The 14,703-nt window shown below is 53.8% G+C and overlaps 4 protein-coding genes across 6 annotated transcripts; 3 read left to right on the forward strand and 1 right to left on the reverse strand.

The window, feature by feature from the left end:
- Window positions 1-1,205: 1,205 nt before the first annotated feature.
- Window positions 1,206-1,942, forward strand: LOC116438995 (feather keratin Cos1-2). 2 transcript variants are annotated; one of them, XM_032098041.1, is made up of 2 exons: window positions 1,206-1,247; window positions 1,556-1,939. In XM_032098041.1, the coding sequence occupies exon 2, from the start codon at window positions 1,577-1,579 to the stop codon at window positions 1,871-1,873; it is 297 nt and encodes a 98-aa protein (XP_031953932.1). In that variant the 5' UTR covers window positions 1,206-1,247; window positions 1,556-1,576; the 3' UTR covers window positions 1,874-1,939. The 2 variants fall into 2 exon arrangements, with proteins under 2 accessions (XP_031953932.1, XP_031953933.1); XM_032098042.1 differs by lacking the exon at window positions 1,206-1,247 and adding an exon at window positions 1,423-1,447 and having other exon boundaries at window positions 1,556-1,942.
- Window positions 1,943-4,373: 2,431 nt separating this feature from the next.
- Window positions 4,374-5,521, forward strand: LOC116438988 (feather keratin Cos2-2-like). The gene is made up of 2 exons (XM_032098030.1): window positions 4,374-4,482; window positions 4,850-5,521. Exon 2 carries the CDS (start codon window positions 4,871-4,873, stop codon window positions 5,195-5,197), a length of 327 nt encoding a protein of 108 aa, XP_031953921.1. The 5' UTR covers window positions 4,374-4,482; window positions 4,850-4,870; the 3' UTR covers window positions 5,198-5,521.
- Window positions 5,522-8,504: 2,983 nt separating this feature from the next.
- Window positions 8,505-9,362, forward strand: LOC116438992 (feather keratin Cos1-1/Cos1-3/Cos2-1-like). 2 transcript variants are annotated; one of them, XM_032098035.1, is made up of 2 exons: window positions 8,505-8,544; window positions 8,842-9,362. In XM_032098035.1, the coding sequence occupies exon 2, from the start codon at window positions 8,863-8,865 to the stop codon at window positions 9,169-9,171; it is 309 nt and encodes a 102-aa protein (XP_031953926.1). In that variant the 5' UTR covers window positions 8,505-8,544; window positions 8,842-8,862; the 3' UTR covers window positions 9,172-9,362. The 2 variants fall into 2 exon arrangements, with proteins under 2 accessions (XP_031953926.1, XP_031953925.1); XM_032098034.1 differs by lacking the exon at window positions 8,505-8,544 and adding an exon at window positions 8,552-8,732.
- A 2,910-nt stretch (window positions 9,363-12,272) lies between these two features.
- Window positions 12,273-13,265, reverse strand: LOC116438986 (feather keratin Cos1-1/Cos1-3/Cos2-1-like). The gene is made up of 2 exons (XM_032098028.1): window positions 13,059-13,265; window positions 12,273-12,690 (listed from the first exon to the last, which is right to left on the reverse strand). The coding sequence occupies exons 1-2, from the start codon at window positions 13,248-13,250 to the stop codon at window positions 12,343-12,345; spliced, it is 540 nt and encodes a 179-aa protein (XP_031953919.1). The 5' UTR covers window positions 13,251-13,265; the 3' UTR covers window positions 12,273-12,342.
- Between the last annotated feature and the right edge of the window lie 1,438 nt (window positions 13,266-14,703).

Genomic DNA, 14,703 nt, shown 5'->3' on the forward strand with positions numbered 1-14,703 from the left:
TTTACTTTCTCAATCTGTCTGGACGTGAAATGATTTTAATCACAGAAGACCCCTGCCCAAAAAGGTGCTAAAGCTGCTGGGAGCGTCCCTGAGCAAGAACCTCCAAGACCTCAGAACATGGTGCTGGTCAGAAGACAGAGCTTTGGGACGTTGTATTTAGAACTTCAAGCCATTATCCCCTCCTTCAATTTTTGATTAAGGGATGAAAATCTGCAGGGGGGGGGGAAACATTCTTGGCCTTTTTTCCTGAACATAAAGCAAGAAGTGGAGGATGCAGGAGGCAGAAGCTTCATTTCAGTTCTCTGGGTACTTCTCTGCAAGCACCATTCAGCTGTAGATTGGCTTCTTCTGGCAAAGGTATCCAGCTACTCTGGATATCCAGGTATCCAGGGGCCAGCTGTGAGAATCTTCATGTGCCCTCATGATGAGGTTCACATGCACACACACACACATGCACACAAACACACACACACACAAACAACAGACTGACTCGTGTGTTCATGTATGGCTGGATGGAGCCAAGTAAAACTGTATAATCATAGAAGGCCAGAAAAATACCAGCAACTCAGAACTCTGCTGAGGACATGTTGGGAGCAACTCTGACAGGAGAGGACTCAGGTAACAGACACACTGATAGTGTTCACAGAGGACCAACAGAGACTGCACAGTAAGAGGATGAGTCAAATGAGACCAGCCGAATTTTCCTGAGAGCAATGTTTGTGTAGCAATAGGGTCAGTGCAGCAATGACTGACTGTCACAGAGAGCTGGGGAGAAAACCAGAAAAGGATGCTTAATGTCCCCTCACATGACAGTACTTGGCATGTAGGTGGAGAGGACTGAGAGCAGTGTACATTTCATGACAATTTTAGCACAAAAACCCACGCAGATGTGACACAGGTTCACATCAACTGACCACATGGAATGCCATCATCTGAGCATTCTGACAAAGCTGACGTGTTTATGTCCTGGAAATATTTGGGCTACTCATTCCATCACTAAAACAATCCTTCATATAGGAAAACACATGGAATTAGATAATAAATGAAAAGGCTGAAGTGCAGGAAACCAGGACACAGGCCCCACCATTAGCTGGGATAGTTCAGGTTTGCCATGAGCTGGTCACAAAATTATCACTTCCACCAAGGTGCTACTGGGCCTGAGGCAGTGCAGGACTGCTATAAAAGGCAGCCCAAGTCTCTGCTCTCACATCCACTTCTCTCACCTCCTCCTCCTCCTCAGGAATCAGGTGAGTGGGAAGCCTCCAGTCCTTCTCCTCCTTCTCTCCTCCTGCTTCCAGACCAGCTCTTTCCTGGCTGGAGGTCTCAGCTGATCGGGGGCTGTCAGAGCCCAGGGCTGGCAGCTGCTTCTGCTGGGAGAAGGCAGGGGGGAGAAGGTCTTGTGCAGAGAGAGGCTGGGACTTGGCTGAGGTGGCTCCTGGGCTTTGAGGTGGGCACTGCAGTGTGGGCCAGGAGGTGCCTTGGCTGCAGGGTGCTTGGGGGCACTGCTGCTTCTCAAGCGTCCTTACATTCTGCTTCTCCCTGCCCTCTGTGCCAGGTGCACCTGTGACCCCGAGCCATGTCCTGCAACCCTTGCTGCCAGCCCTGCGGCCCCTGCCCGCTGGCCAACAGCTGCAATGAGTGCTGTGTCAGGCAGTGCCAGAGCTCCACCGTGGCCATCCAGCCCTCCCCAGTGGTGGTGACCCTGCCCGGGCCCATCCTCAGCTCCTTCCCACAGAACACCGTGGTGGGATCCTCCACCTCCGCTGCCGTTGGCAGCATCCTCAGCTCTGGTGGAGTGCCCATCAGCTCCGGGGGCTTTGACATCTCCTGCATCACCAGCCGCTATGGTGGAAGCAGATGTCGTCCCTGTTAAAGCTGCTGACAATGTCCTTGGGATCATTGGAGTCTGGGGTCCAAGACCTCAGAACGTGGTACTGGACTGAAGATGGAATCTTTGGGACATTGTACATTTATGCCTTTGGGTTACTGTTGCCTTCTACCACTCTCTTCCCTTTCTCTTCCCTTCCTTTCCTTTCCTTCATCCTCACCCAATGCCAGCCAGCTGGGTCCTCTTGGCCTTCCTCCCTCTGCAGGCCAGGCAGACAGACACCCTCACTGCAGCTTAGTGGTTGCTCCCGGTGCCCTCTGTGACCCTCCCCCTCTCATTTAAACTCAATAAAGTCATTTTACTTCCAATTCTGTGCCTCTAAGATCTCCTTCCTTCTGTGTGAACTCTTCCAGTGAGCTCAGGGGAAAAGGTGGTGGTGGAAGCAGAGGGTAGGACACCCTGCAGTGGAATTTGTTTTGTGCCCTTTCCCTTGGAGCTCACAAACACATTAATGAGACAGTTCTGGCTCACATTTCAGACTGTCACAAAGATGCATCTTTAGACAGCACACTCCCATGCCTTTCTGAAGAAGCAAAAGAAGGGTGTGGGAATGGCCTCACTTGCCCACCCTGTGCACAGATCATTTCCCTCTCCACGTGGAACTGTGACCAGGCTCTTCAGTCCCCCCTGGAGGAGAGGTGCTCTGAGCTGCCAGGGAAGCCCAGTGTCCCAAGTCCAACTCCAGCACCGCCATGGTGGCCCCTGAGGCTCTGGATTGCGGTCAAATCATGGAGTAGGAAGCAATGTCCAACATTTCTACTTTCCCTGCTCTGATCCAGGATATTGCTGCCTCTTCACATCACTCACAGTGCAGCAATACATAAATGCAGCGGATCAGGGTGTGGATTTCTGCGTGTGTGCACTGATGTCACCCCACTTATTTGCCCAAGTTTATATTTCTACAGCTCGAAAGCATGGAAGTTACTCAGTTTTTGGAACAGCATGGGCACTGAAGATGCATGGCAGGTGATGGACCTGAACAATCAGGATCAGATGTATCCCAAGGGGAAATGTGTAATTGCACCACTCATGTCTACACTGTCACATGCAACACCTGTGCCCACATATTGCAACTGAATTGCCACTAAATCCCACAAGTTTCCTACGTTTCTCTCATGATCCTGAAGCCTCTTTTACACACAGCTGTGGGCTCAACCAAGCATGAGGACAGAACCAAAACTATCTTTCCACTGTTTTGGAAGCTGGCACTCTTCCCCTTCTCGGTGTGGGAGAGGAGCAAATCTTCCACCTTCTTGCCTCCACCTCCCAGACATGGTCAAACTCTTTTCTCCACATGCCTCGTGCTCTTTGACAGCATCCTTCTCCCATAGCTCCTGGCTCAGGACAAAGGCCACTGTGGCCACAGGACTCCCCCATCTCCACAGAGCCACCAGAACCCGGTAACCTCCAAGTTTCTCCATGAGGCAGGAGCAAGGACCCCGGGAAAGAGCGGAGTGTCCCAAGGCTGCCTGGAGGCAGCATCAAAGGGATGGCCTGGCTTTGGGACTGTCCTCGGTGTGCCGTGAGGGCCGTGGCCCTCTCCAGGTCCCTGCCGATAACGCGGGGCTGAGTGTGTGCGAGTGGCTGGCACTGCTGGGCAGGGAAGTCCCGACGAGGCTTGCAATGGCTGGGCTGAGACGTGAGCTCAGGCACAGCTGTGGACACACACACACACAGACACACAAACGGGCACTGACACATTGCCAGCCTGCCCAGGTGTGCACAGAGATGAACCCAGACGCACAGACCCCAGCAAACGTGCACAGGCGCACGGGCAGGGGGCTGCACACAAGTGCTCTGCCCTGTGCACAACCATCCCCGTGTAGGCCAGAGGCTCTCAGGGGGTGTTCCCACGAGTGCACAAGCCCAGGGATGTGCAGGCACTCGCACACACTGGGGCACAGCCACGCTGCCACGCACATTATTGCGGGGCAGCACATGGGGCACAGGCCATGGCAAGGGATGTGACTCAGGAGCTGCTGGGCAGCTCCCAGCCAGAGCAGGGACACAGCACTCCAAGCAGGACAGAAGCTCAGGCAGCAGTGCTACAGGAGTCTCATGGATTGTGCAGGCCGAGGAGGAAGGCAAAGAAGTTTCACTGAGGGGACAGTTCACATAGGCAGTGGAGCTGTTGGGTGCTGAGCCAAGGACTGGAAGGCTGAGAGCAGATGGGACCCCTCCAGTCAGCAGGAATTAGAAAAATCTGGCAGCGCTACAAAACTCCACCAGAGTGCCCCAGGCTGGCATCACCTGCCTCCTCTTGATCCCTTCTGCACTTAGTTCCTGACTTCTGCTCACACTGACACATCCTTACCCACAGAAATCCTGGAATCTTGCATTCCAGGACACAAAAAATGTAACTGTGAGAGAATGGAATGATGTAGGCCAGGAAATGCAAAGTCATTGTACAGGGAAAGAGTGACTCATGTGATAACATTCTGGGACATGTTTCCATTCATTGAGATCATGAAAGAAAATTGTCACTTATGCAGCATGGACTTTAGGCCCTGAGGCACTGTGGGGCCAGCATAAAAGGCAGCCTAACTGGTGGCTGTCTCATCCACTTCTGTCACCTCCTGCTCCTTGGGAACCAGGTGAGTTGGAAGCCCCTTTCTCCTCCACCATCTCTAGGACAGGGTTGAGCTTTCCAGCCCTTGTTCCCGCTCCTTGTTCTTCTGGGGTGTTCTCCGATGGTGCTCGTGTGGGCAGAGGGGAGAGCGTGTGTTGTGGCCAGAGGCTGAGGCTGGGCTGAGGTGCTTCTTTGCATCCAGGCTGGCAGCAGCACGGCGGGGGCTGGCTGAGCTCTGAAGGAGCATGCTGGGCTGAGGCCCAGGATCCCCAGTTTGGGCCCGCACAGGCTGGAGCTGCGCAAGCAGCAGGGGCCTTGTGTTGCTGGGGGTGCCTTGCGGGCTGTGTCTCAGGTGTGCGTGTGCTCTGCTTCCTCCCTGCCCTCTGTGCCAGGTGCAGCGCCAGGCTCGAGACATGTCCTGCCCTGAGAAGTGCCAGCAGTGCCGGCCCTGCAACCCTTGCTGCCAGCCCTGCGGCCCCTGCCCGCTGGCCAACAGCTGCAATGAGTGCTGTGTCAGGCAGTGCCAGAGCTCCACCGTCGTCATTGAGCCGCCTGCTGTGCTGGTGGCCCTGCCCGGGCCCATCCTCAGCTCCTTCCCACAGAACACCGTGGTGGGATCCTCCACCTCTGCTGCCGTTGGCAGCATCCTCAGCTCTGAAGGAGTGCCCATCAGCTCCGGGGGCTTTGACATCTCCTGCATCACCAGCGGCTATGGTGAAAGATGTTGTCGTCCCTGCTAAAGCTGCTGCCACCACCAACATCCTCAGGCAAGAACCTCCACGACCTCAGAACATGCTGCTGGACTGAAGACAGAGTGTTGGAACACTGTATTTAGACTTTTTGGCTATTAGTTCCTTCTTCTCTCTTTTTTCTTCTTCCCTTCCTTTCCTGTCAGCACCACCCAATGCCACCTACTGCGACCTTCTGTCCCCCCTCCTGCCCTCCTGCCCTCTGCAGGCCAGACACATGGGCACCCCCACTGCACCTTAGTGGCTGCTCCTGGTGCTGTCTCTGACGTACCCACTTTTCTTCTTTTGACTCAATAAAGTTGTTTTGCATTCAAACTTTGGCCTCTGATTTCTCCTTCCATCTGTGACAACTCTTCCAGTCTCCTCGGGAGAAAGGTGGAAATGCAGAGAGTGGGACTCACTGCTCTGAATTTTCCTTTGTGCCCTTTCCCTTGGAGCTGACAAAGATATCCCTGACAGCGAGGGTGATGAGGCACTGGAACAAGTTGCTCAGAGAAATTGTAGGTTTCTCATTCCTAGAAGTGTTCAAGGCAAGGTTTCTCAGGACTTTGAGCCACTTGGTTTGGTGGGTGCTATCCTTGCCCATGTTTTCTGGGGTGGCTGTGGAGGGTTGCAAATGAAAAAAAAAGGTTTTATGTTGTCTTCCATCCCAAGTGTTTGAGTTGACACATTTGGGCAGATGGAACAACCACAAAACCATGGCGGAAAGGCAAAGAGTAAATTTTTTCCTTCCCTCACTCCACAGAGGAGGACGAATCAACACTGAGGCAGAGATGCACAAGTGTCCCCTTTAGGGCCAGTCCTTGCTGGCAGGGCTCCTCTTTGCATCAGTGCTGTGATCTCCCTGTGCTTTTTGTGATCTCTGAGCCTCGATCTTCTCTCTCCCAAAACAGGGAGCTCAAGCATGTCTGTGAGAGGGCATCCAAGTTTCTCCAAACACCTGTGTTGTCTCTACACAGAAATTCTGCTTCTCCAAGGACAGGATAAACCAGCAGTAAGCATCTGTTACGGTTTTTCCCACACTGATACTCTCCAGGCCTTGGCATTCCCAGCTGCAAGGTCACTTGAGTGAACCTGCAATCATCCTCCTTATTCTTCTGCTTTTGACCCTTTCCTCCCAATCCAAACCATTTCTAATGACATACAGTTTCACAGAGGCATCACCAGTGTGACAAATGTGCTCAGTGTTGGGCAGCGCTGAGTCCCCTTTGGACACACTTGGAACTGACTCAGTCAGATGTGGCAGGAGATGCTGGACTCTTCTCACAGACCCCATTTCGTGCAACCTTCTGCCCCAGCTGCCAAAATTCACCACTTTTACACAAGAGAGAGTGTCCAACACAGTGTGAAGCACAATCAGATGAATAAAAATTTCAACAGCAGATTGTTATGCACAGTTTTGCTTTAGTCGACTGCCTTATCTCAAGGCTCAAGTTGTTTTCCTTCTTATTTTCCCTTCCCAGTTCACCTCAGAAGGGAGAGTGATGGAGTGGCTTGGAGGGCACTGGAAGTCCAGCCAAGGTCAGCCCAGCACAGCTGGTAATAACAACCAAGGATTGTCAGGAAGAACATGTGGTGAGAAAGACCAGGATGTGGCTGGAGAAGGGACCCTAGGGAGAGAGGGCAGCACTTTTCTGGGAGAAGCGTTCTTGCTGTGGCTCCTGGAGAGAAGCAAAACACAGCACAGGGCAAGAGCAGGAATGAGGTGGAGAAACGAGCATGGACTGTTGACCTAATGCTGACCCAGTAGAGAGGAATCAAGACCACAAAAGACCCCTGAGGCCCCCAACCCCTTTCCAGAATGGACCAGAAGGACAGATTGCACACGGAAACTCATTTGCACAGGAAGCGAGAAGATTGGCTCAATTGCAGGGAAATCGTGTCTAAAATCAGTGCCCCCAGGATGTCTGGGAAGTGCACCTAGAACCCTGGACACCATACCAGCTGGATTGATATATGAGCCAGGAGTATTGAGATTTCCCTCCCCTCCCCTCCCCTCCCCTCCCCTCCCCTCCCCTCCCCTCCCCTCCCCTCCCCTCCCCTCCCCTCCCCTCCCCTCCCCTCCCCTCCCCTCCCCTTCTTCTTTCATTCTTTCTGACTGATACCTATTTCCATGCCAAGTGTGCAATTTATTAAATAAAATGTTAAATCTTCTGTGGACCCTCTGGTCTTTCCTCTCAGCCACCAGCATGTAAAAATCTTGGCTGTTGCCTCCCCTTATGAGTGGGACACCACATCCACTTACCAGCGACACTCCAGCAGAGGGGGGATCTATTTGGGATGAATGCCTGCTGGTGCTGGCAGGATTTCTGGGCATTCTCCCTGGACATAAAGCAAGAAATGGAGGGTGGAGGCGGCAGAGGCTACATTTCAGTTCTCTGCACACTTCTCCGCAAGGTCAAAGGCAGCACCATTCAGCTGTACATTGGCTCTGTCTCGCCAGGGCAACCGGTGCCTCTGTGGGGTTCAAGGACATGCCAAAGGGAGGCCAACTGTGAGAATGTTCATGTGCCCTCATGATGCACACATGCACAGACTGACACGTGTGCTTAGGAAGGCCTCCCTTGAACCTTGCAAAAATCTGAACATTCATAAAAGAAACCATCAAAAAGTGGGAACTCCGTTGAGGTGTTTGGGACAACTCTGAGAGAACCAAGCAACCCATGAAGGGACCAGGCCACAGAAATGGTCCTTGTCTCCCAAAGGACCCACAGAGAGTGTACAGGAAGAGGATGAGGTTCAATGAGACCGGCACAATGTCCCTGAGATACTGTAAATAGAGCAGAGGGAAAAAACCCTCCAAGCAGAAGCCCATCTAAGTGATAAAAAGAGTGACTTCCAGAGAGATATGGGGGAGGAGGAGAAAAGGATGTTTCATCTTCCTTCACATGGCAGTCCTTGTGCATGAGTAAAAGAAGAAAGAGGGTGATGTCCTGAAAATTTTGCCACAAACAAACCCGCAGGAATGACACAGGTTCACCTCACGTGCCCGCATGGAATGCCACCAGACCATAATGCGAGCATTCTGCCTGTGATGACCTGTTTATATCACAGAAATTCTTGGGCCTCTCATCCCGGCCCTAACAGAAGTCTTCACACAGGAAATAGGGACGCACATGGCAGAAGCCAGGAAATGAAGAGGCTGCAGTGCAGGAAACCAGGACACAGCGCCTGCCATTAGCTGGGATGGTGCACATTTGCCATGAGCTGGTCACAAAATTATTACTTCCACCAAGGTGCTACTGGGCCTGAGGCAGTGCAGGACTGCTATAAAAGGCAGCCCAAGTCTCTGCTCTCGCATCCACTTCTCTCACCTCCTCCTCCTCCTAAGGAATCAGGTGAGTGGGAAGCCTCCAATCCTTCTCCTCCTGCTTCCAGACCAGCTCTTTCCTGGCTGGAGGTCTCAGCTGATCGGGGCTGTCAGAGCCCAGGGCTGGCAGCTGCTTCTGCTGGGAGAAGGCAGGGGGGAGAAGATCTTGTGCAGAGAGAGGCTGGGACTTGGCTGAGGTGGCTCCTGGGCTTTGAGGTGGGCACTGCAGTGTGGGCCAGGAGGTGCCTTGGCTGCAGGGTGCTTGGGGGCACTGCTGCTTCTCAAGCGTCCTAACATTCTGCTTCCTCCCTGCCCTCTGTGCCAGGTGCACCTGTGACCCCGAGCCATGTCCTGCTGCCAGCCCTGCAACCCTTGCTGCCAGCCCTGCGGTCCCTGCCCGCTGGCCAACAGCTGCAATGAGTGCTGTGTCCAGCAGTGCCAGAGCTCCACCGTCGTCATTGAGCCGCCTGCTGTGCTGGTGACCCTGCCCGGGCCCATCCTCAGCTCCTTCCCACAGAACACCGTGGTGGGATCCTCCACCTCCGCTGCCGTTGGCAGCATCCTCAGCTCTGGTGGAGTGCCCATCAGCTCCGGGGGCTTTGACATCTCCTGCATCACCAGCGGCTATGGCGGCAGATGCTGTCCCCCCTGCTAAATCTGCTGGCAATGTCCTTGGGCAAGACCTCGGAACCTGCTGCTGGAATGAAGACAGAATTTTGAGACATTGTATGTAGGGCTTCTGACTTTTGTTTCCTTGTTCTCTCGTCTCTCTTCCCTTCCTTCCCTGTCATCACCACCCAATGCCAGCCTAGTGGAACCTGTGGCCTCCCTCCCTCCCTCTCTCTGCAGACCAGCAGATGGGCACCCCCACTACACCTTAGTGGCTGCTCCTGGTGCTCTCTGAGAACATGTCCTTTTCTTGCTTAGGGTCATAAAGTCGTTTTGCATCCAAGCCTTGGCCTCTGATTCTCTTTCTATCGGTGGAAACTCTTCCAGTGAACTTAGGGCACAAGGTGGAGGAAGCAGAATGTGGGACTACTCTTGCAGTGGATTTTACTTCATGCCTTTTCTCTTGGAGCTGACAAAGACATTCCTCACTACTGCAGCTACCAGCAGGGAGCAGATGGTTCCCAAACCTGACAGAAAGGGGTGGGGGGGGGGGGGGGGGGGGGCGGGACTCAGCAATGCTGGGGGACAGCCCACAACCTCCTCTCTTCAAACAGCTCCCTCACCTTAACTGTTCTGCCCTGCTGCTGTACAGACACACAGGGCTGAGGGGTTTCATGGCTTAGGTTGTTATTAGCCACACGAAAGAGCTGATTGGGATCAGCTGCTCTGAGGAGGCATTTGGAGGTGAATGTACCATGAAGGAAGCTGTGACCCCATGAATAGCCTGTACCAGAAAAGATTCATGGCAGGAATGTCCACTGCAGTGGAGAGAAGGCCAAAATGGAGCAGGTCCTGCTGGCAGGACTTGTTCCCCTGTTGGGGAGCTACCATGGAGCATTATGTTCTTGAACAAGTGCACTCCTTGGAAATGACGCACCCGTCTCCATGTGAATCTTTGGAATGAAAGAGGCCCCATGCTTTTTGTAGCAACCCTTGAACTGCTGGAAAACTGCATGAGGCTTTCCCAAACCTTCTGCTTTCCAGAGAGAAAAGGCTCCACGCCTTCAGTCATAGCATTGGTTCTCCAGGTCTTTGGTCATCTCTGACGCATAGAATGGCGTTGGAGTGGCTGCTGGATTGAGATTTGACGCATTCCTGAGACAGTGCTGGCTCACCTCTCAGTCTGTCACAAAGATGCATTTTTAGACAGAACACTCCCATGCCTTTCTGAAGAAGCAAAAGAAGGGTGTGGGAATGGCCTCACTTGCCCACCCTGTGCAGGGATCATTTCAGTTTCCACCTACTGTTTATCCTCTGTCTGTTTGGAGAAGTAGAACCTCTGTGTAGAAACAACACAGGTGTTTAGAGAGACTTGGATGCCCTCTCACAGACATGCTTGAGCTCCCTGTTTTGGGAGAGAGAAGATCAAAGCTCAGAGATCACAAAAAGCCAGGGAGATCACAGCACTGATGCAAAGAGGAGCCCTGCCAGCAAGGACTGGCCCTAAAGGTATTGGAATTCCCGCCTATTTGCCTCCACAGGACTGATCCGAAAGGGTAACAGCATTCCCACTCTGCCCCAGTGTTGATTCGTCCTCCTCTGTGGAGTGAGATAAGGAAATAAATTTACTCTTTGCCTTTCCGCCATGGTTTTGTGGTTGTTCCATCTGCCCAACTGTGTTGACTCAAACACTTGGGATGGAAGCAAATTTAAAGAACATTTATTTCATCTGCAGCTCCACAGCCACCCCACAAAACAGACATTGATAGCATTCACCAAACTAAGTGGCTCAAAGTCCTGAGAAACCTTGCCTTGAACACTTCCAGGAACGGGAAGAAACTTCTCTGTTCCACTGCCTCATCACCCTGTCTTGGTTTGAAGACAAATTTAGGAGAAAATGCTCTGAAATGAGAGAATGGAGAGAAGGGCTCCAGTAATCCCTTTTGCCAATGAGAAATTAATACTAGTCAGTGAAAGTGAAAAAATCCCTGTTTATTAACAACAACAGCAAAAAGGGACATAGAAAAAGAAAGAAAAAAATTTAATCAGTGCTAGATATTGAAATTGTGGAACCTTACCCGCCACCAGACACCCGGTGCCAGCCGCTCTCTTTCTGCACTTTCCCCTCGGTGCAGTTCCGCTCACGGCCGGCAGGGGCGCTGGTGGCTCCCGGCCGGGCAGGGCGGGTGCGGTGATTCCCCCGCGCCTGCAGGGGGCGCTGTGGCGCGAGCTCACCGCCTCACTGCACGTGGCAATGGCGGCTCAGGCGATGGGACAGGATGGAGAAGGAAGGGACAGATGGGGAGCCGATCTTGCTGCCCCCTCTGGAGAGCGAAAGGAGCTGTAGCAGGAAACCTCAGAAAACGCAAGCTGGAACAGCAGGGCGGGCTCACCCAGGGTGGCAAGACAGAGGCAGAAGAAACTCCACTTCTGTAGGTGGAACCCAGGGATGTCTTGGCGGGTAAGGTGTGAACGGCTACAGCATAGCAAAAGAACCACGAAGCAGTAGCAGAAGAACAACAGAGGCCTGGGAAGCAAGCAGCAGCCCAGCTCCTGAACACAGCAGGGAAAATGTCCCCAGGATTTCTCACTGGTGCTGGCTGGTCCTTCAGGTCTGGGCTGTGTGGAGGAGGGGCAGCGGCCACCCCGTGAACATGACAAAACAAAACAGAACAAAACCCCCAACACCAACACAGGATAATAAACCATTCTGAAGAAACACCCTTACTGTCAGGGATATCTTTGTCAGCTCCAAGGGAAATGGCACAAAGAAATCCACAGCAGTGAGTCCTGCTCTCTGCATTTCCACCATTATCCCGAAGAGACTGGAAGAGTTGTCACAGAATGAAGGAGAAATCAGAGGCCAAAGTTTGAATGCAAAACCAACTTTATTGAGTCAAAAGAAGAAAAGGAGGAGGCTCACAGAGGGCACCAGGAGCAGCCGCTAAGATGCAGTGGGGGTGTCCATCTGGCCGGCCTGCAGAGGGAAGGAGGCCAGCAGGTCCCACTAGGGCTGGCAGTTGAGCTGGTGCTGACAGGAAAATGAAAAGGAAGAGAAAAAAGAGAGGAGAGGAGAGGAGAGGAGAGGAGAGTGAGAGGAGAGGAAACAATAGGCAGAAGCTCTAAATCCAGAGTCTTAAAGTTCTGTCTTCAGTCCAGCAGCATGTTCTGAGGTCGTGGAGGTTCTTGCCTGAGGATGTTGGTGGCGGCAGCAGCTTTAGCAGGGACGACAACATCTTTCACCATAGCCGCTGGTGATGCAGGAGATGTCAAAGCCCCCGGAGCTGATGGGCACTCCTTCAGAGCTGAGGATGCTGCCAACGGCAGCGGAGGTGGAGGATCCCACCACGGTGTTCTGTGGGAAGGAGCTGAGGATGGGCCCGGGCAGGGTCACCAGCACAGCAGGAGGCTCAATGACGACGGTGGAGCTCTGGCACTGCCTGACACAGCACTCATTGCAGCTGTTGGCCAGCGGGCAGGGGCCGCAGGGCTGGCAGCAAGGGTTGCAGGGCCGGCACTGCTGGCACTTCTCAGGGCAGGACATGTCTCGAGCCTGGCGCTGCACCTGGCACAGAGGGCAGGGAGGAAGCAGAGCACACGCACACCTGAGACACAGCCCGCAAGGCACCCCCAGCAACACAAGGCCCCTGCTGCTTGCGCAGCTCCAGCCTGTGCGGGCCCAAACTGGGGATCCTGGGCCTCAGCCCAGCATGCTCCTTCAGAGCTCAGCCAGCCCCCGCCGTGCTGCTGCCCAGCCTGGATGCAAAGAAGCACCTCAGCCCAGCCTCAGCCTCTGGCCACAACACACGCTCTCCCCTCTGCCCACACGAGCACCATCGGAGAACACCCCAGAAGAACAAGGAGTGGGAACAAGGGCTGGAAAGCTCAACCCTGTCCTAGAGAGGGTGGAGGAGAAAGGGGCTTCCAACTCACCTGGTTCCCAAGGAGCAGGAGGTGACAGAAGTGGATGAGACAGCCACCAGTTAGGCTGCCTTTTATGCTGGCCCCACAGTGCCTCAGGGCTCCAAGTCCGTGCTGCCTGAGTGATAAATTTCCTGTGTGATCCCAATGAATGGAAAGATCTCTGGGAATGGTATGGCATGACTTGCTGGTTCCCTCTACCATGACTTTGCGTTTCCTGGCCTACATCATTCCCATTCCCTCACGGACACTTCTTCTGAGAGCTGGTATGTGAGATTCCAGTTTTCCTGAGGGCAAGGATGTGTTGGTGTGCAGAAATTATGAAATTATGAATTAATTGCAGAAGGGATGCCAAGGAGGCAGGTGATGCCAGCCTGGGGCCCTCTGGTGATTTGTCCCTGCCAGATTTTTTCTAATTCCTGCTGACTGGAAGGGCCTCATCTGCTCCCAGCCCTCTGCTCTTTGAATTGTCGCCCAAGGGTTCCCCTGTGTGCTTTTCCCATGGGGTAGAAGCTCTTTGCCTTCCTCCTCGGCCTGCACAATCCATGAGACTCCTGTAGCACTGCTGCCTGAGCTTCTGTCCTGCTTGGAGTGCTGTGTCCCTGCTCTGGCTGGGAGCTGCCCAGCAGCTCCTGAGTCACATCCCTTGCCATGGCCTGTGCCCCATGTGCTGCCCCGCAATAATGTGCGTGGCAGCGTGGCTGTGCCCCAGTGTGTGCGAGTGCCTGCACATCCCTGGGCTTGTGCACTCGTGGGAACACCCCCTGAGAGCCTCTGGCCTACACGGGGATGGTTGTGCACAGGGCAGAGCACTTGTGTGCAGCCCCCTGCCCGTGCGCCTGTGCACGTTTGCTGGGGTCTGTGCGTCTGGGTTCATCTCTGTGCACACCTGGGCAGGCTGGCAATGTGTCAGTGCCCGTTTGTGTGTCTGTGTGTGTGTGTGTGTCCACAGCTGTGCCTGAGCTCACGTCTCAGCCCAGCCATTGCAAGCCTCGTCGGGACTTCCCTGCCCAGCAGTGCCAGCCACTCGCACACACTCAGCCCCGCGTTATCGGCAGGGACCTGGAGAGGGCCACGGCCCTCACGGCACACCGAGGACAGTCCCAAAGCCAGGCCATCCCTTTGATGCTGCCTCCAGGCAGCCTTGGGACACTCCGCTCTTTCCCGGGGTCCTTGCTCCTGCCTCATGGAGAAACTTGGAGGTTACCGGGTTCTGGTGGCTCTGTGGGGATGGGGGAGTCCTGTGGCCACCGTGGCCTTTGTCCTGAGCCAGGAGCTATGGGAGAAGGATGCTGTCAAAGAGCACGAGGCATGTGGAGAAAAGAGTTTGACCATGTCTGGGAGGTGGAGGCAAGAAGGTGGAAGATTTGCTCCTCTCGCACACCCAGAAGGGGAAAAAGTGGCAGCTGCCAGCACGATGTGAGGAGGATTTTGGCTCTGTTCTCATGCTTGGTTGAGCCAGTGAAACCCCTCAGCCCTGCGTGTCTGGACAGAAGGTGGGCAGAAGGCTTATTGTGAGGGAGCTGTTTGAAGAGAGGACGTTGTGGACTATCCCCAGGCATTGCTGATTGCCATTCCCTCACCGGTGACCTTTTAACATCATCCTCTCCTGCTGGTCACCATTTTGGAGAAGCCAGGGATGTGTTTGTCAGCTCCA

This window comes from Corvus moneduloides, unplaced genomic scaffold (genome assembly GCF_009650955.1).
Source record: "Corvus moneduloides isolate bCorMon1 unplaced genomic scaffold, bCorMon1.pri scaffold_63_arrow_ctg1, whole genome shotgun sequence".
NCBI lineage: Eukaryota > Metazoa > Chordata > Aves > Passeriformes > Corvidae > Corvus > Corvus moneduloides.